Source organism: Mesoplodon densirostris, chromosome 9, assembly GCF_025265405.1.
Source record: "Mesoplodon densirostris isolate mMesDen1 chromosome 9, mMesDen1 primary haplotype, whole genome shotgun sequence".
Lineage (NCBI taxonomy): Eukaryota > Metazoa > Chordata > Mammalia > Artiodactyla > Ziphiidae > Mesoplodon > Mesoplodon densirostris.
Genome location: NC_082669.1, coordinates 43,999,699 through 44,021,417, shown reverse-complemented (window position 1 = coordinate 44,021,417; position 21,719 = coordinate 43,999,699). Strand labels below are relative to the sequence as shown.

Here is a 21,719-nt window from a genome sequence, read left to right as displayed (position 1 = left end):
TGTTTTTTGCGGTACGCGGGCCTCTCACTGCTGTGGCCTCTCCTGTTGCGGAGCACAGGCTCCGGACGTGCAGGCTCAGTGGCCATGGCTCACGGGCCCAGCCGCTCCACGGCATGTGGGATCCTCCCGGACCGGTGCATGAACCCGTGTCCCCCGCATCGGCAGGCGGACTCTCAACCACTGAGCCACCAGGGAAGCCCTGGTGATTGTTTTGACTCTGGTAATTACAATGTTTTTCAGATTCCAGAAGTGCAATGATTATACTTTCCACTTTTGTTGTGTCTTGTTAGCTTTACTCCCTCATTGACAAATTATAGATGGGCTTTAATTTTTCCATATCATCTTAGGCCATGTGGCCTATAAATGTTATTTTGTAGTTTAGTAAAGGACCTTAAGAAGAAAAAGCAAAGCAGTTAAATAGCTGTTGTTGGATATGTGTTTTCCGAAAAAAAACCTATGGGAATAAAAACTGCTACTTCTCCACCAAAAATTCCCATTGTGCAAGTATGTTAGTAACTCTTGAAACATGAAGACACTGTTTCTTTGCAGAGAAAAGAAAATAACATTTATTCACTCATTCATTCATTCGTCTGACATTTATTGAGAATTTACAGGGTGCCAAGCCCCTATATGATAATGTACATTATACTCTACTCCCTCCACCTCCAACCTTGATACTGAGTGTCTTCTGCAAACATGGTAAACCTAGAAAATATCAGTCCTTCATGTTTGAAGGTATATTTACAGATATTTAAAGACCAAATTACTCTTCCTCATGGAGAATCGAATACTTGGTTTTGGGGTATATGTACACAAACACATTTTTTCTCTTGATTAAAATTTGTTTACACATCTGTGCCCAAGATTAAGGATAATGAAATTCAACCACAAAAGTGATTAAGTAATGTATAATTGTAGCGTTGGAATTTATCAGTTTAGAGTAGTTGCCTCCATATTCACCTTTCTTTTGATCTTCTTGTAGACATTATTGTTATTGACTGTAAATGTCTCAGTATTTTTGCTCAGTGGAATGTGGCTTGACAGATTAATTATATGTTATCAGGCAGTTGAAGATCAACTAAAGATATGTGGCCACAAGAAGGATGCTGATGTCTTTGAGCTGTTTCTTTCTCAAAAGTAAGTGTACTTTATATGCGAAATAGAAGAGCATCATGTTATGTTTCATAGATTCAAATGTTCTCTTCCATTGTTGTCCCCTGCTGTGGATAGGTAAGTAACACATGCTCATTGGCGTCCACAGTCTCTATTGGAGATGCAGGATCCTGAAATGGATAAAAACAAAGATTATGGAGTCAGCCTGAGTTTGAATCCCAGTTCTGTCTCTTCCAGCTGGGTGATCGTGGGTGGGTCATAAGCCTCTCTGTTAGGGTTGTCAGGTTTAGCCAATAAAAATATAGAACATCCAGGGGCCTCCCTGGTGGCGCAAGTGGTTGAGAGTCCGCCTGCCGATGCAGGGGATACGGGTTCGTGCCCCAGTCTGGGAGGATCCCATATGCCGCGGAGCGGCTGGGCCCGTGAGCCATGGCCGCTGAGCCTGCGCGTCCGGAGCCTGCGCGTCCGGAGCCTGTGCTCCGCAACGGGGGAGGCCACAACAGTGAGAGGCCCGCATACCGCAAAAAAAAAAAAAAAAAAAAAAAAAACAATATAGAACATCCAGTTACATGTGAATTACAGAGAAACAAATGAATATAATTTTTTTTAGTGTAAGTATGTCCCACACTGCATTGGGACATTTGTTGTTTCTTTGAAATTCGCATATAACTGTGCATCCTGTGTTTTATCTGGCAAACCTACTGCCTGCATATAATAGTACTATCTGCTTCACAGGGTTGTTGTGAAGATTAGGTGAGTTAGTAGAAGGTAGGGAAGGGTCTGGTACACAGTAAGTACTCAATCAGCATTAGTACAGTTAATGTTGCTACTACTGTTAGAGAATAATGACTCATTATACCACTATACTGTAATAATAACCCCTATTATACTATAATCCCTACCTAACAACCTTTATACTAATTTTACTGGTAAGTATGAAACTTCTCTCTCATATAACTTCTTTAGATCAACTTCTTTGATTCCACTCCAACTCCCCAAGGTGGCAGACAGCAAAGTGGGTTCTTCTTCTACAGAGCAATCACGGTGCCTGAGATAGAACCCAGGTGGAAGAGGAAGTATGTGTTCCATTAGATGCTGACAGCAGAGGTTTTACTAGCCAACAAGTGACACCTGTGTCGTCACAGTTAGCATTTTCCTCATAATGACCGTATTCCTACTCTTCTTTCCCTTCTTCATAGTTTTTGATCTCTGTGAATTCCATGTATTATTTTTAAATAGACTTAACATATTTCTACATGTATGTAATATTCGGAACTTAGCTGCTTTTTAAAGAAAATGTCCTACTTTATCAATGAAGTTAATCACTTTATCTCTAGTGATTTGAGGAAACCCTTCATTAATAAACATTTCTTTTGTTTTATATTAATATGTTTTAGTTTATTAGTGTGGTGAATAATATTTATTTCTGTAATGGCCCTGAATCTCTTGGTAGTAAGGGAATATATAGCTGACAAATATAAGATTTTTTAAAATGTACATCTTAGAATGGAACAATTGTGGTAGGTAATTCTGACAAACTTAAGGTCATGCTTTGAACCTTCCTATAGATCAGTTAGTTTTATAATAACAATAAATTTTTTTTGTCTTCAAAAGATTGCATCTCTAAGCCTTTCATGATTTTAAGAACTGTACACTCTTGATCACTAAGATAAGTAGATAACCATAAGAAAAGCTTTAAAACACTAGAAAAAAATAGAAATATTGATCTTCTGATAGTGGTAATTGGTGGTCTTCTCAGTTAAAGGACAATACGTTTTATATCCTAAGAATACTAAGTCATCATTTAATCCATTTGGGTACAAGAAATGTTTCACAGTCCAGATGCCAATAAACTGGATAAACTGGGTTATTTGCCTAAGTCTTTGTTGCCCTTGGAAAATATCCTATCAGTGTTTCCTTGAGAAATCATGCAGCACATATACTGTAACAACAGAGTTGACGTATTATTGTCAGCACGAGTCATTGCCAGCATTAGTAGCAGAATTTCCTATTATTGTCTTCCATTGGCCTAACCTTAAAATGTAACAGCCCATTATTGATTTAGGATGGGTTTACATGCAGAATAAACCCTTCTGACTTGAGATAAATTCCCCTCAACAGTGAGCCACTTTATTACATTATCTAATAGCAGAAAGTTCAGCACCAGTACTACTACTACAAGAAAATTAGTGACATTTATTTGACACAGTTGATATTTTTAAGCATTAATGTATTAAAATAACTTTCCTGGGAATTCTTGGAGAGGTACTCTAAGTGGGGCTTGAGTTTCTCTGCTACCATGTAGTGATTGCTTTATTTTTCGTAGGAAACAATGAAGCTAACATAATATCATTGTTGTCCAATGCAATAGTTTAAATGTGTCAGGGTCCAAATCCCCCTCCCAGAAATTAGCTACACATCTACAGTGAAAGAGGAGAATGCATTATGTGTGTAAATCTCTTACAAGTTGCTTTGAAGAAGCCTAGAATATTTTGTTGTGCCAGGGAAGTGCTCGAAGACTAACGGTACATGTCAAAAGGACAAGGTGGGCTGCTTGAAAAGTCTTTTGTTTGGGATAATTTGAGAATAAAAAAAGAAAAGTAAGAAAAGATTAAGAAAAAACTCTTCAAATCTGAGAAAGGTGGAGATGAGAAGGAATGAGAGAAATAAAGGGGAGGGGAAGATCTTTTTTATAGAATACCAGCTAATAAATGTAAAAAGAATGAGAGCATTAGAAAATTTACCGTTTCATAATACCAAATCTACTGATTCAGGTAAAGGTTATTAATCAAAGCTAAAGCCATTAAATAAATAGTTATTGGGGACCACTAATCTGTTCTCTGCAGATTGGCGGTTGCCAGAGGGGAGAGGGATTTGGGGGTGGGGCATGAAATAGGTGAATGGGATCAAGAGGTACAAACTTCCAGGTGTAAAATAAGTCTTGGGGATGTAATGTACAGCATGAGGAATATGGTCAATAGTATTATATTAACTTTGTATGATTTCAGTAACTGGATTTCCTCTGGTGATCATTTTGAAGTATATACAATGTCAAATCACTCAGAGTTTTGCCCCAGATATTACTTTTCAATGATAAAATTTGTACTTTCACAACGGAGAGTACTGGCAGATTCCTCCTTAATCAAATGACTGAACTTAGCTTCACCAAGAATGGGACAAAGTGGCATCATTTTGCCTCCCGGTGTGATGCAGTAATTATCACCTTTGTAATTGAAAAATGATCTACCTTGAATTTAATCATGAGGAAGCAATCAGACAAATCAAGAATGTGAGACATCTATCAGACAACTGTCCCGGACTCTTCAGAAAGTAAATGTTAAAGTCAACAAAGAAGAGAAGGTGACTATTCTAAATTTAAGAAGACTAAGGGGTTATACCAACTGAAAATGCAATGCATGAATGTTGATGGGATTCTGGGTTTAAACAAAGAAAAAATCTATAAAAGAAATTAGGAGCAACAGGAACAATCTGAATATGAATAGTAGTGTATTAGATGATATCATTGAATTTAATTTTCCTAAGTGTGATAATGGTATGGGGGTTATGCAGGACAGCGTCCTTATTTGAGGGATGCGTGTGCTGTAATATTTACGAATCAGAGCCTGCAACTTATTTTCAAATGATTCACCAAGAAAATTATCAACCCACAAATAGATATATTGTATATATAGATAAGAGTGAGCATAAATGTGGCAAAATATTAAAAATTACGAAGGCATGCATTGTACTATTGCTTCAACTTTTCTTAGGTTTGGAATTTTCCAATATAAAAAGTTGGCAAGAGGGGTTTCTTTTGTTTAGAAATGTTGTTTGCGTGACAAAAAATATGTTTTCATAAACATTTAAAAAAATTAGTCCCTCAGTGTCCCAAGGTTAAATATAATTGTGAAAGGATGTTGCTACAACAAGTTAGTGTATGTAATATTAATTAACATTAGTATTTTTAAAGTGTTTAGAAAAGTGCCTTGCACACAGAGTGTGCTCTGTAAGTGTTTAATAGAGACATATATGTGTATATACCTGGCCTGGGCTCACAATTTCTGTCCTAAGAAATGAAAGAGATCAGAATACTCCAGCCCACAGCAGTCAAAGGGCCAGCTACCTGCAGCGGCTGTGCTCTCTTTGCTGACAGATCCCCCTCCACACCCTACGTCTGCCCCTTCGCTGAGTGAGCTGCATCACCAAAAAGACTCAGGACCACTTGGGCAGCTGGAGTCCTGCACAGTTCAAGAAGGATGGGTAACATTTTTGACCCCACATTTAACAAACAGCAAAGGGAGAATAAAACACTTAACCCAGTCTCTGTCTCTTGGTGTCCTACAATTTCCATGTCTGAAATCCAGTTTGGCCAAGATCTGGACAACCTCAAAGTAAGGACCCTGCAGGCACTGTTGAAGCAGGAGTCAATGCTGTTCCCATATTTACCTTAAGTCCCATGTCTTCTGCACTTTTCTTCCTCTGCTGTCTCCTCAGTGAAATCTTTTTAAATTAAGGTCCCAATAAATTCAGTCCTAATGAGGTATAAATTTCTACTAATGTGATACAATTCTCTTTTAGTATTCATTTTACTGGCTGACAAAAATCTTAACCCAAGGGAATGAAGTTTTGAAGACGGAATTTAGGAAGTTAGCACATATAAGAGTGCCAGTAATTTTGAAAGGACAGAGAGAAGCCTTTCCAGTTCCCCCAGAGTCATACTACATAAGCCACCTTACCCATGAATGAATTAATCATTGCTAATGTTCCCTTTTTGTTTTCCTTTCCAGGGAACTGACAGAGGTCATTGATCTTTCTAGGTTTAAAAAATTAAAATACTTACGGCTACATCATAACAAGGTAGTATGATATTTGATCTTAAATGGCTCTATAATTAAATTGCTATCTTAATTTCATGTTTTTAATAGGACAGATCATGAAAAGTATTAATATTTCATACTCCTAATTTTAATTTAGGTAAGAAACTTTATATATATATATATATATATATATATATATATATATATATATATATATATACACATAAACAGGTATATTGAATAGCATGATTTGTGAAATGTTATCAGACTGGAACTTTACTTTTTTCTCCCATGTGCTTTCAAAACTGCTCAGTGGAAGCTATTGCTTCCCAGTTTCCCGGAAGAAAACTTGGGCAGTCTCATGACCTTTCTTATCTCTCTTATGTAGTTCAAAAGCTTACAGTCCATTTTGAGACATAGTCATACTCTCAGTTCAGAAATGAGAATGTGGAGGTGAATATGTTAATTCATAAATGAGACATCCCTCTATCTCCCCTCCCTTATCCAGCTAGGGCTGACTGCAGATGACCACCTGCCTGCTTCATTAGCAAGGGGGGTGTGGTTGGTTGTTTCCCTTGCCTCTCACCTCCACCCTAGCCTTCTCCAGGGTTGGTATGGAATGGTGAGGAGTGAAGGCAGAGGAAAGACAAAGTTCTTATTTGATTTGCACCCTCTGGTGTCAACATGTTCAGAGTTTACTTCTCTTAATGGGTTATTCAGAAGCTCCCCTGCTAGGTTCCTACAACTCTAATTCCTCTTTGCTGGCCACTCCTGACCTCCCTTCACCTTGTATCCCAGTGGTAATTACAACTGAGCATCTTCTGGTGTTGGCAAACTGCCCATTTGGGCAGGATCCTTTGTAAAGTGGCCTAGATCAGCATTCCTCCAATGGTCCTGCATGTGTTTCCCAGAACTCATACACCTTTGTCTTGCTGTCAGAAGGATTGAGTACCTCCCAGTTGCCACCCAGGCTGATCTAGCTTCTTCAGGAAGTGCCAGGCACTAAGCCAACATGTCCCCAACTGCAGGGAATGCTTTTCAAGGTCACTGAGTGTGGCCCTTGAAGCTTTTCTTAGAGGCTAGGGTTTAGCTGGCAGTGCCTCCTCTGTAGTGGAGTCCTGAGTGGGGCTCCAAGCTCTCTTCAAGTCAAAGAGCAGGACTGAACTACAATTCAAGCCAAAACAATCATTACAGTTAGTCATTCTCAACTTTCTAAAGTTTGACGTTCCAACAGCTTGTATTTTATTCATTATAAATTGATGACCCAATCTTAGCATTTTAAATTTAAACTTTCAAACACCAGCTGATTAAAAAATAATAATTTGAGTTTTCAGTAGTGGTCTGTTTGTCAAGCAATAGTCCAGATTCACAGCATTAAATCTTTAAGCATCCATGTTTATGAAAGTATTTCAATATTACATTGCATTTTCAGTCTGTTCTTTTTTTTTTTGTTTTTTTGCGGTACGCGGGCCTCTCACTGCTGTGGCCTCTCCCATTGCGGAGCACAGGCTCCGGACGCGCAGGCTCAGCGGCCATGGCTCACGGGCCCAGCTGCTCCGCGGCATGTGGGATCTTCCCGGACCGGGGCACGAACCCATGTCCCCTGCATCGGCAGGCAGACTCTCAACCACTGCTCCACCAGGGAAGCCCCCAGTCTGTTCTTTTAACCAAGTGGAAAATGGAAAATGAAAGTTTTTCTAGTATTAAGTGCAAGCATAAGTTTCATAAGCTTAAAATAATTTCTAGGAGAACAAACACAAATACATTCAAGGCCCAGGCAGCTAACAACTGAAATGGAAAGTGCACACACTACTTAAGGGCATACAAGTTCAAAACTCTTTTAAATACCCTGCCAAAAATTATCCTGGGTCACAGTGTGTGACCTCTGATCAGAAAAAGATGGAACTCATCAAGCATGGCAAAAGTGACTAATCTTTTCTTTTCATGTGTGTTCCTTGTGGTGTTCAGTATTCAGTTTTGAAGGAAAGAATGTACAAATGTTGGCAATATTTCTAAAGGGAGAGGTATAATTAGGGATTTTGTAATATTTTTTGGCTTGTAGTGGACACCATCCCACCTTCAGCCAGTCACTGATATTCACACAGTTGAATTACAGATACATTACGTACATAGGAAGGGATTGCATACACTGTCAACTATTGTAATTTCTTTTGTTTTGGAAGGGGTGGGTGGGGAAAGAGTGCAACAAAGGGCTAACTTCTCTTCTTGTGTTTGGTTATTTATGCTCAGCACACTATATTATTTCCAAAATAACCATCACTTAGCTTTGTTCTTTAAAAATAGACATTTACTCCATATAATCCTGAAAGGATATCATATTTGAAATAAGTTTTAACTGGTCAGGAGATGAGTGAATAAGCTAATGTGAGTTTTTCTATTGATCAGTAATTGACTGGTTGCTATGTTGCCTGTGTATTCACACTCTATGAAAAATTAAAATCTTATTCAGGATCCAAAACTCTAATGGGCATATTACCTATGATAGTACTTCATCAAAATTCACATGGAAATTTTTGATTATTACTTTTCTTTAATATCTAGATTATATTAGGTGGACCACTAAGAAGTTACTATGCCAGAATAGAAATGGTATGAAGAATCATGGTGAAAAACATCAACATTGACAAAGGAATACAAATATTTAGAATTGTAATGTTTTGTTAACAATGATCTAAATTTGTGACCAGCATTGTTCTTACATTATATTAGGCTACCCTTTATTTAGGAACAAGTAAAGCACAAAATAGTAAAATAAAATGAACACACCTTTTTTTTCAGTTATTCAATCAACAACTTTGTTGAGATGTATGCACTGAACATTATTGGTTGTCCATTCATTATCCATTCTATTCTTTTACCTATAGAGCCGAATCTGGGTTAAGGTATTGGTACATACTTCTTTTTAGTCAGGTAGGTGGCTCCATTCCCAGTTCCAAGAGGTGGAGCCTGAACTGTTTAAACTAATCAGGATAATCCCATCTTCCTTGTGAGTGGCTAGTCAATGAATTGGCTCATAACCCGGTTGTCGTAATAGATATATTGGAGGTAGCTACTGGGAGGCTTCTGTGAAAGGTTTCCTTATTCCTGAAAAAGAGCACTAGAAGAGAGGTCCCTTGTTCCCTCTGGATGTTTTCTTGCCTGGCTAGTAAGCCAGGAACCATCCTATCAACTTGTGGATGTATCCAACATTGTGAGAAAAGCAGAGCTCAGAGAAGCATTGAGATATTCAGACTGAAGCTCTCACAACCTCTGGACTCCTTGATATGTGAGATAATAAGTGTTCTAATTTATGTGCCAGTTTGAGTTGAGCTTAGGAGTTACTTGGAGCCAAAAGCATCCTCTGTAATATGGTTTATTCCGTACTTGCATTAGGCTACTGATAGAATATAAAAATAAATGTGATGGTGCCTGCTCTAGTGATAGAATTAGGAAAGGCAGAAGGTGTGGCTGTACTCCTGGTGAGGACATTGTGGTTGCAAACTGCCTGGAATGGAATGAGAGAAAGCAGTGGTTTGGGGAGACAAAGGATGAATGTAGTTTGGTGTGTTTGGAGCCTAACATGCTTGAAGGGTGCACACTTTTCCCCATTATTATGTAGTGGATGATAAAACTGGAGCTTCTGGTCTGACCTTGAAGCAGCAAATTAAATAGGTACAAGTTGTTTCTGAGGACATGCAATGCCTCAGCTTTCCTAGGCTTGCTCAGGCTGCCCTGCTTCCTTCATTATGCTCTCCGAGGGCTTGCTTTCTCCTTGTACTGCATAGATATCTACTAGTTCTGCAGCTCCTCTCTTTCTGGGTCATCTTTTTCTAATCTCTGCTGATGTAATTAGTGGGAGGCAGCTGCTCTTAGGTGCGTATTAACTGAGGCCTTCTGAAGACTCCCTGCCTTGTCTCATCTTTTAGCAAGATTGACTGAGGGAATTTTAGGTCAGTTCATCTTCTCCAGCTTTCCTAAGAAGCTGGGTCTGCTCAGACGAGTGATCTAAGTGATTTGCATTTTATACTACAGTTTCAAATGTATATATACATTTGATCTATTTGTGTTTTGGTTCAGTAGCTCAAAATTTTTCTTTTACAGATGTTTAGTAGTGAGCTCATAATATTGTTTTCACAATGCTAGTATCCTTCTATTTCTGGAAGACCTAGCATTACTTTGGTATATTTCATTTGTCACAGATTAGAGTAAGCATTTGATGAGAAACCTGTATATAATGCCTCACCAAGCAACTCTCCAAAATGGAATCTGAGTTTCTACCATGTAGCAAAAACTGAACAGTTGACAACTTTTACAAACTAAATTTAAATAAAAATATCTATTCTGGCAAGGTCATTGTTTATAAACTTCTTCATCTAATACATAATCAAAATACTTACTTATAATAACATTTTCCACACTAAAATAATGTACTAATGTACGGTATACTATACACCAACTTTTTTTTTTTTTTTTTTTTTCCGGTACTCGGGCCTCTCACTGTTGTGGCCTCTCCCATTGTGGAGCACAGGCTCCGGATGCGCAGGCTCAGCGGCCATGGCTCACGGGCCCAGCCACTCCATGGCATGTGGGATCTTCCCAGACAGGGGCACGAACCCGTGTCCCCTGCATCGGCAGGCAGACTCTCAACCCCTGTGCCACCAGGGAAGCCCTATACACCAACTTTTGATCCGAGTCAGATAGCCTTGGGTTTGAACCCTTGCTCTGTTGTCTTGAGAAAGTTGTTTTTTAACTTCTCTTAGCCTCAGTTTCCTCCTAGGTAAATAAGGGAACAAAACAAATAACATGGGCTATTGGAAGGATCATATTAGATAATGGTGAAAACATCTAGCTTAGTGCTTGGGTCATAATAAGCACTTAAAAGATATGACTGACCCCTTGACTCTGAACCAGCAGTCTGAACTAGGAGTGACTTTGCAAGCCCTGCCACACCTCCCACACGCAAGGGGAACATTTGGCAATGTCTGGAGACCTTTTTGATTTTCACAACTGGGGTGTGTGTATTCCTGGCATGTAGTGGGTAGAGGCTAGGGATGCTGCCAACAATACTACAATCCACAGGGCAGCTTCCCCAGCCCCAACAAAGAATTATCTGGCCCCAAATGTCAATAGCTGTAAAGGTTGAGAAATCCTGCCCTGAAAGAATGCCTCCTTGATTTTAAATTCATGCTGGTGTAAAATTTTCCCCACTAGTACCTCAGCAGTTACCTGTAAGAGCTTTACCTTAAATGTGAGTGCTCTCAGCTCTATAAAAAATAATAATGGTTAAATAGTAAATAATAATAGCTATCGTTTATTGAGCCCTTGCTATGTGCTAAGCCCTGAGCTAAGATATATGATTTGTGGAATGTCACATTCAGTATAAATCCTATGGCAATCCTTAGACTCAGTAGTGTAGATTTTCCTAAATGGATAATTATAATAACATTTTACTTTAACAATGGTTTGAGTGTCGGAACAATCAGCATGTCTCCCAACTCCCATTCCTAGATCTTGACTTCAACAACTTGGTACATTGCAATTTTCTATTTAAGTCCTGTGAATTCTGCCTTGGAATTACCTCTCAATTCCTTCTACTTTGCTCTTCTCCCACTGTTATTACTCTACTCTGGGACCCGTATATTCTTCTGAATTAGCATAACACCATTTTTGTTCATCTCTTGCTGTTATACTTACTATCTCTTCTAAACAGTACTCTTCCCTGTCATTTTTTTTTTTCCAAAATAAAACTGGGCAATAACACTCCTCTGCACAAAATCTTTTATTAGTTCCCCAAGATTCTCATGATCTGGCCTTATCTCTTTTCACTACATTCCTCCCATTCATTTCACCCCAACAAAAGGTACAATCTTGAAATTCCAATAATCATGGTCCAAAGATGTTAATGCTCTTGGGAAAATTATTATCCTATAATCAAGGTGAAATAGTTGAGTTTATTAGTATTCTTGCGTTAATGTGTGACGCAAGAGAAATTAAAACCTCAACTAATTAGAATGTTCTGTTAATGTGTGGTTGAGCAGGCAACTGGGAAAAAAGAGACAAGAAAAAGTCATGGGTTGCCCTGGTGTTCTCTTTCTAGGCTGATGTTAGGTGTGGCTCTCATTAGATCAGGGAGTGGTGAGGAGAAAGATGAAAGGTGGTGAGTTGCTGTCAGGAGGCCAGCAGGAAGAGTAGAAAGGGATAGGAAGCCAACTGGGACCCACCCCTCACTGTGTTGAATGGTCTCTCCTACCTGGGGGAAACATGACTCCTTTTGTGACTTAACAAAGCTGAAGTGCAGTTACTGGTGGTTCTCCTGCATGAGTGCTCACATAATTAGATACAGATGAGACTGTGAGACAATGAGATGAGCAGCACATGTGCCTTTTATAGCTTCATAATTTGGGACTGTTACAAATATAAGAAAAAATTAAAGAAAATTCATTAAAGAAACCCATTTTCAAACTTTGATTACAAATCTAAAATAGCTTTTCTGAGATACAAGAGGGCATGAGTAAAATTTCCAATAAATCCTCACTAAATCAGATAGGTTGGCATCTGTCTACCTGAATCAATCAATCAAAGGTCAAAACAGTTCTATTTAACTGATGACAATAGTTACTGTGATAGGCTTTAATAAACATGTAAAACTAATTTACAATCATAAGCATATATTTCTGAATATATAAATTAGGAGGCACTTGATCAATAACTATTTCATACGATTCTTCTCCCTGCTAGATCCTGTATTAAGCAGTAAATTTAGCTTTGTTACATTTAACTTAAGTGCTGCTTTTAGAACATACCGGCCCCACGTTAAGACTCTACCATTTCCTCATCCTCATAACTCAAACAAATCTGTCAAATTTTATTGAGGTTATAAAGTCAATATTTTTAAAAAAGTAGTGGGATCTCCTTGCAGGGTAACAGAAACATTTCTGAATTCAGTTTAGAGTTAAATACTCCTATCATGTACTTTAATGGTGCATTTGAGGAATTTTTAAGAGTGTTTTGACTATTTTCAATTCTTACAGTACACCGAACTTCTAATCTAATCTTAAAAGTAAGATGCAGCTTCACCATATCATTAGGAGAATGGAGAGGTGGGAAGGATAACAGACTGAAGAAACATCGTTTCTTTCCTTAAGGAAGACACAAAACTAGTGATCAAGTAATTGCACAAGTCATAGGAAGTGTTGGATGTGGACAAGAAAAGGAAGATTCATGGGCATGGGGCTTGTCAGGAAAGGCCTTATTTAAAAAAAGATGAAAAAAAAAAAAAGATGAGCTGTAAAGTAACAGGATTATGCTGTGCCTTGTCCTCTCCTTGGGGATGGTGGCCGGTTCAGTTGTTAGCACTGACCTCCTGTGTGTATTCAGATTACAGAGTCCTCGGCTAAGCTGAGATCTGTTGACCCGAAGGACAGTGGGCCTGAGAAGAGGGGATGGAATTCAGAATTAGACAATCTTGGAGGTAGAGCTTGGGGAGGGGAGGTAGAGCATTGACTGCAGAATTAGACCATCTCTCAGGAGATCTGACTTAAAATGCTGGAGCAGGTGGAAGTTTAGAGAAACAAAAAGTGGGTCAAAACGGAGCAAGAAGACAGCAGTGAGATGCAAAGAGATCAAAGAACGGTCTCAACAAATCCCTGGAGCAGTGGAAACTTCTTGTGGCAGCCTGCTCAGGCATGGTTGGATAGGCCTTGCCAGCCTAGGGCAGATCCTTAAGAATAATCAGAAATGTACCAGGAGGAAAAGCCATGCAGGCAAAGAGAAATCGTGACTCATACACAGATGCAGAAACGATTCAGTATTATCGGAGGAGAGAGCCCTTGGCACATAATAGGCACTTAATAATATGTGATGGTGAATTAGTAGATATATGGAGCCAAATCCAATGTGACTATAGGGCACAGAAATGTAGGGAAGGTTGTGAGAACAAAAGGACTAGGCCAGATTCCAGAGGCTTTGAAAACCTTTCAGGGAGTTTGGTGGAGACATGGTAAGAGAAGTTTGAGTATTAAGTTAGCTAAAAGCACCCTTTTTATCATACGTTATCTTCAAAGACAATCCAGACATAAACTCATGGCCCAGATCAAAAGGTTGTACATAATTAATAAAAACAGCAAATGTTGAACTTCTATGGTTCTTATTAAATTTTTATATCTGTATGTAATTACATGTAATTATTGTAGAAAGAATATTGTTCTCTAACTCTCATTTTCAGCTCCATGGAATAACATTTATAACTAGAAACTATTGTCTGGCAGAACTATACCTAAACAACAATGCAATATTTGATATACAAGGTATGTCTTAAATTTTGTCTTTTGATTGAATTGATTTTCAATTAAATAATGACTTTCAACTATGGTATTGCTCATGGCATGCAATAATCTGTTTTAACATTTCTGTTGAAAATATATGATGGAAGCTGTTATTTTTTAATGTTCTTATGTACATTTCATTTTAAGATGTGCTTTTTGATTATGGTTTTAGCTCAGTATTGTCATGTATCTTATTCAAGATGTAAAAGAATCTTTTTTTAGCATAGAAATTTTGCCATTCTGCTGCACCGCTGGACACAAACTAGATATCGTGGAAGCAAATTTTAATGTTTGGGAGCATTAATAAAAAAATAATGACTTCATAAATAGTCTTAAATGTTTTTACAGGCTATAATTTTTCCCAGCCAAATTCCTGTTTCACTCTGAGTTAATTTTGTACCTGCAACAATCTCTAAACTGACAATTTCAAGCCTGGTATAAAAGTACATGATATACTAGGATCATGAGATACAAAGAAGTATGGTACAAAACATTTTTCTTCTGTATTACATGTTGCAGAATTGAAATATCATAAATTTTGAGATCTAGTATGATTCCTTGTTCCACGAAGAAAGGAAATCTTGCCAATTCAACTATGATGTCGTTATTGCAAAGATACAACACACTTTCACTTATGTTAAAAATGTGGGAAAATATGCAATTTAGAATCAATAAAATGATAGGAATATTTGGCTTCCCATTGTGTAAAGAAAATATTTAGTTGAGCAATTTGGGGGAGATATTGATTTGAATAACTGTTTCCTGGATTGGCATTATAAACTAAGCAACATTGGCAAAACAAAACAAACAAAATAAGGATAAGGAAAATAACCCCTTCAGAATCAAACAAAATCATTGCTACAGAAAAAAAAAAAAAACAGTGGAAAGAAATTGGCTCTATATTCCCAAATTACAGTCACTTATTTGAATTCTTATGCTTTGTTGTATTCTTTTTTTTTTTTTTTTTTTTGCGGTATGCGGGCCTCTCACTGTTGTGGCCTCCCCCGTTGCGGAGCACAGGCTCCGGACGCGCAGGCTCCGGACGCGCAGGCTCAGCGGCCATGGCTCACGGGCCCAGCCGCTCCGCGGCATATGGGATCCTCCCAGACCGGGGCACGAACCCGTATCCCCTGCATCGGCAGGCGGACTCTCAACCACTTGCGCCACCAGGGAGGCCCGCTTTGTTGTATTCTTAATGATAATTCATCATATTATTAATAATTCCTCCCTTCACCAGATGTAATGTATTCTTTGCTTTTGTTTAGTTAGCATGTTTAATTAGCATTAAAAATGTTTAAAATCTTATACAAATATTTCAATTTTTTTTAGGTCTGCACTCTTTGCATTCGTTGCATATACTCCTGCTGCACCACAATGAGTTAACAAACATTGAGGCAACTGTAAAGGAATTAAAGCGAATGCTAAATCTGAAGACCCTAAGTATTAATCTGCACTTTTATATAACCATAACTTAAAATAGTGATAACACAGGACATTTTTTCATTTTTTGAATTTAAATTAGATCAGTGTTTATAACAAAACTACTTAGATATTCCTGAAAACAAGACTAGATCTTTTTCTTTTTAAAAATACATTTTTGAAAAAACAACAGGTAGAAAAAAAAATTTTGTGAAATGATATGGCATGCCAAATGGAAATGATGAAAGCAACAAAAGAGGAGGTACACGTTTAAATCTGTGTTTTTGGTTTTACCTCTAAAGGAAGTTTTAGCACATATTATAGGATTCCATTTATTTATATAAATGTCCAGAATGGGCACATCTATCGAGACAGCAACACTGAGAGGTAACTGTTTTTAAATAGTGGTTGCCCAGGGCTGGGGGGATGAGGGTCTGGGGAGTGACAGTCTGGGGTTTCTTTTCAGGGTGATGAAAATGTTCTAAAACTGAAGGTGGTGATGGTTGCACAATTCTATGAATATACTAAAAACCATGAATTGTATACTTAAAATTAGTGAACCACGTGATATGTGAATTATATTAGTAAAGCTGACACTCCCTCCCCCTACACTAAAAAAAGAGCACGTTTTAATATAATCTTCCTATTGGGTGAACAGCAAACAATTCATATATATTGAATCGCACCCAGCAAGGAACTGACCTCAGTATTTGAAGAAAGTGTGAGATGGGTTGGAAAAATAAATAATACACAGTTCCTACTCTCAATAAGCTTATAGTGGTTTGGTTTGTTTGTTTGTTTGTTTTTAAGCTTATAGTGTCGAAGGGTAAATAAACTGGTACACGATTGCTATTCAGTACAAATGGTTCTAGGTGGACCAAGGGAAAAGACTCAGAGCAGTGAATGGGTTTTCAAACTTCAGAGTTTGTAGACTTCTTTATACAAAGTCATAAACTAGATGTTTTTTTCCTATTTATTTTCTATTCATTTCTCAGAATTGCCAAAGATAGTGTTTTGAATATGTGTAAAGTGGTGTTGATGGTGGAGCTTCTAATCAGCTCAATACATAGAGTTACTGAAATTTTCAAATATTTTGAGTGTTAATCAGTTATACCTACTATATTAAGGAGAAATGATTTAAGTTCTTATAGGTAAGATTCTTTAAACCCAACTATTAAAAGTACCCCAAGTTCTAAGGAATTCAGTGCTCATTTTTGAGATGTGATAAGGTCTGTGAAAGACTTATCAGGATTGGCCTGCTTATTTGAATTATCTGGCCCTTCTGTGCTGAACAAATGCTTCAAATGTCTTTAAATACTTAAAAGACTGGTTATACTAGATCTTGAACTCTCTCTTACCTTCATTTTTCTGTAAAATAGGCTAATAACTACCTCTCAGGATTGCTTCATATATTAAGCTAACTCTGTAAAGCATTAATTAGTTTGAAGGAGTAACAACAAAAAATTGTTTTATTATGGTTTATGTAAATTAGATAATGAATTAAGATGCACACAGTCTAGAAATTCTGCTGACTGGTAAATAGATTTTTAAAAAACTGACATTTTGAATAATAATTATAATAACAACATGTTTGAATGTTGAGAAAATGCTTTCTTATTATATTCTCATTTAAATCTTCATAGCAATCCAATGATGTGATTAGAATTATTCCCTCTTTAATGGTAGAAAATGCAGGGCTCAGAGCTTTAACCAGACTACTAAGGAATGTTGCAACTTAAACTCATGCCTTGTTTCTTTTGTTTATCATTCATTCATTCAATAAATATTTATCATGCATTCACTAAGGACACTACTAGATGGAGACACAAAAGTAAACAAGAAAGGCCCTATCTAGACCTTTACGGAACTTATAGTTTTGTAACTCTCAGCCTAAATATTTCTTACAGAACTGAGGGGGCTCGATGCAAAACTAATGGGACAATTTGCTAAATGTAAGGACTGAATAATTTAAGCAAGCTTATTTTACAATGCAAGATTTGGAGGTTAGCAATCAAGGTTGCCCCATCATAGTCAACAGTGTTATGCCTTAAACAAAAGTGCCTGGCGGCAGGGGGGGTAAGTGGAGTCTGAAATTCAGCCCTTGCCTGCCTTACCAGCCGTGTATGTGGGCGCAGAATGGTGTCAGCCCTGAGGTGTGGTGCAGGAGTGCCTTTTCTAGTTCTCTGAAAGGCTATTAGGTCAGCCTGGTAGTATAAGGTCCATATCATTGCCTGTCACAACATTTTAAATGACCTCTACTTAAAATCATAGTGACTATAAATTGTTCCAACTGAGAACTTGTAGAGGGGTTTTTTGAAATGGAGAAAATGCTGCGTCCGGTTACCCAAAAATGCATTTCTGAACATTTTTGGTAGCAAATATGCACAGTTTGAACCCTTGCCCTATTTTGGTTAAAGATATTATACAAAAAAAAATGTTGGCGGACTTCCCTGGTGGTGCAGTAGTTGGGGATCCGCCTGCCAATGCAGGGGACACGGGTTCGAGCCCTGGTCCAGGAAGATCCCACATGCTGCAGAGCAACTAAGCCCACGAGCCACAACTACTGAGCCCATGTGCCACAAATACTGAAGCCTGTGCGCCTAGAGCCCGTGCTCCACAACGAGAAGCCACCACAATGAGAAGCCCGCGCACCACAACAAAGAGTAGCCCCTGCTCGCTGCAGCTAGAGAAAGTCTGTGCGCAGCAACGAAGACCCAACGCAGCCAAAAATAAATTTTAAAAAATTAAGAAAAAAATGTTGGCATTTACTAGCTACTAATTATATTGTGCAGTAATGTCCCCTGATTAAGTTCCTATGAACCTCCTTTGCAATCACAGATTAGATTCAGCTCATTAACTACAATAAGAAATCCATGTATTTTTTTTAAATAAATTTATTTATTTTATTTTGGCTGTGTTGGGTCTTTGTTGCTGCACGTGGGCTTTCTCTAGTTGCGAAGAGTGGGGGCTACTCTTTGTTGTGGTACGTGGGCTACTCATTGTGGTGGCTTCTCTTGTTGTGGAACATGGGCTCTAGGCGCGCGGGCTTCTGTAGTTGTGGCACGTGGGCTCAGTAGTTGTGGCTCACAGGCTTAGTTGCTCTGTGGCATGTGGGATCTTCCCAGATCAGGGCTGGAACCCTGTCCCCTGCATTGGCAGGCGGATTCTTAACCACTGCGCCACCAGGGAAGTCCCCCATGTATTTTCAAGTGTTAAAAATTTTCTTTTCAAGTTATAAAACTGCTTAAAATGCTAAAATATTATTATTATTATTCCACTTCAATTACAGTTCTTCAGAGGGTGAGAAAATAGCCTGGAGGGTAAACCTCTAACCCATTTCAGCATTGCACCCTCCACTGGCAATGAGGAGAACTGCCAAGAGATTACTCAGTATACACATGGCTGGGAGCTTCAGGGAGGCCTAAAACCAGCTGCAGAGTGTGAGGTCCTACAAACTGGAATTCCTGACTTCCATGCTGAGTCAGGAGGGCCACACCTTTTCTCTCCAGGCAGTCTACCTTTCCACACCCTCCCCCTCTGGCTCCATTTTCCTCTTCCCTTCCCTCCGCCAAACTCTTTCTAAATCTGCAGGTGTCAAAAGATTTGCTTGTGGCTGCGGACTTTCACTAATCTTCAGTCTCCCTGCCTCTCTCCCAGCACAGAGAGAAAAAAACACCACCAACAACAGCAACAAAATACTTAACCCATTCTCCTGTTCCTAAATCTTTTGTCTCCTCATTTTTCTCAAATTTTCGCTATGTTGCATTAAGCTCCAGCATTGGAAAGTATACGTGAACTCCTACATTCCGTAACTGTTAAGACTTGCTTCCTAGCAGAGACTTAAGGATTCACCCTTGGAGACAGGAAGTGCCCCTTTCAAAGAGAAGCTTTCCAATTTTTACAGATTCTGCTCTTAAGCACGTCCTGCCTTTCCTCATTTGGCCGCAGTCCACTGCTGATGCAAATAGCCAGGGAGTGAAAAGGGATGCTGAGAGGTCAGCGTGGGACTATGGTCTCAGTGGTCTCTTCATTTGAGACTCTTTACCCTGAAATGCCCCTCAAGGTGGGACCGCTCCTCCCAAACAACACAATAGAACAGTCCACTCAATAAAAAGAGCCAACTGGGTCTTTCACTGCTGTTTGTCTTGAAACAGCATCCCTCACTCTCCTAAGCCTTGCTTTAGTCCAAGTTTGCCTTTTAAAAAGCAGGGATAGGGCTTCCCTGGTGGCACAGTGGTTGGGAGTCCGCCTGAGGATGCAGGGGACACGGGTTCGTGCCCCTGTCTGGGAAGATCCCACATGCCGCGGAGCGGCTGGGCCCGTGAGCCATGGCCGCTGAGCCTGCGCGTCCGGAGCCTGTGCTCCACAGTGGGAGAGGCCACAACAGTGAGAGGCCCGCGTACCGCAAAAAAAAAAAAAATCAGGGATCATTTCCATATTCAGTACAATCATGTGGTATGCTGTGGCCCAGAGATTTTAGTTAAAATGAGATGGTAACAGTGGAGATGCTGACCTTACTAAGTAACCTTGAGCCAGAACCTCTGTCTGATCATTGACAGTTGAGCTTCCTTCCACAGGCTGTTCTGTATGGGGGCACAGATGGAACTGCTTTTAACTTCTCTACATCATTTCCCCATCTATTAAAATGGATATGTTGGTACATTATTAATTACATCAACTTTCTTCAAAGGTGGTCTAAAAAACATTCAGGTTCATTTGAATGGTGATTTTTAATTTTGCCTTAAAAGTTAAAAATTAACGAGCCAATGATTTAGATGACTTTTTTTTCCCTCTCCTGTTTCAATAAGAAGTAGCTTCACACATGTGACTCATGTAACTCAAGCTTGTGCAGTAAGGTAGTAGAAACATTTTGCTATATTATTGAGTAAATGTAAATTGCTTAGACTCAGAATCCCAAATTAAGATAAGCAAGACAGTGCTGGCACCACCAAGGTGTACTCGATAAGTAGCCTAGAGGGAAGGTGGATTAAATCGTATTAACCTATTGAAAGTGAAAGTGTAAACAATTTCGCTTCATAGTTTCTAAAGGAATGTACCCATACATCATATAAGGTTTTCAGAACTTTCAGACACAGGAAACCAATATCATATCTTAGAAACTTTATTTATGGTAGTTTTAGTAGCATCAATCCAAAACTCATAAATCCAAAATGTTAAATGCTTAATAGTATAGAGGGGGAAAAAGAGAATTAAAAATAAGATTGCTTCCTTCTAACATTTAAGAGTAAGAAAAAAAGTGAAGAAGAATAAAAACGAAATTCTTTTAAAATTATTTAATTCTAATTATTTTGTTAAGTTAATTTAGTCAGAGACTAGGCTTAATAGCCCAGTTTTCTGACTTGCTGTCATTTAGATCTTATTTTATGATGAGATGAATGTTGAACCACAATAAGTGCATCGAGTTTTTAGTATTATGACACCTTTTTAGTAAGTAATGTAATAGTAGTAAATCCAAATTTGGTGATTTGTTTAGCTGAAGCCAGAAGTTTTAAAATTTACATAAAGCAGGTATTTAACTAAGCACTAGGAAGAAAAACCAAGAAACGAAATTAAATAGTAGTGTTCTCAGAGGGAAAAGAGAATATGAAGTGTATCCTAAAAGTAAACATCACTGAAAGATGTTGGTGCATTTTCCATTAACATCATATGCAAAGGCAGACTCTCCTCCCAGCTGCTATCATGTAGGATAGTGTTATGAGGTGTCAGATGTTATTCTCCAAGACAGTAACCACAGAGCAGACTTCTGCACTAAAGCATCTGTGAATTTTTCTCCCTCCTAAACTCTCATGAAAAACAATTGTGTTTTGCTTTTATATCCTTGAAGGGTGACCTTTTTTCTTCTTTGTCTGGCTCAAACTACAATGTACGATCCCTGTGGATCTTTTTAAATCTGTCCTTATTACTGGTTTAGTATACATCCGTTCTATTCCCTGTCCTGTAGTTATAATTATTTGCTACCACTTTAAATTCCTTCTCTTTTGAGGTTAAAATTCAAACCAGTTTTGTCACTTAAGAAATCTTGAAA

General features: G+C 38.5%; 1 protein-coding gene across 1 annotated transcript in view; it reads left to right on the top strand.

Annotated features, from left to right (window-relative positions):
* The window catches only part of LRRC72 (leucine rich repeat containing 72), a 41,825-nt gene that overhangs the window by 4,809 nt on the left and 15,297 nt on the right, over positions 1-21,719 (top strand). Inside the window, exons 2-5 of the mRNA XM_060108864.1 lie at positions 1,064-1,137; positions 5,901-5,970; positions 14,155-14,236; positions 15,584-15,694. Of these exons, the coding sequence (XP_059964847.1) occupies positions 1,064-1,137; positions 5,901-5,970; positions 14,155-14,236; positions 15,584-15,694 (337 nt within the window). The remainder of the gene's footprint in view (positions 1-1,063; positions 1,138-5,900; positions 5,971-14,154; positions 14,237-15,583; positions 15,695-21,719) is intronic.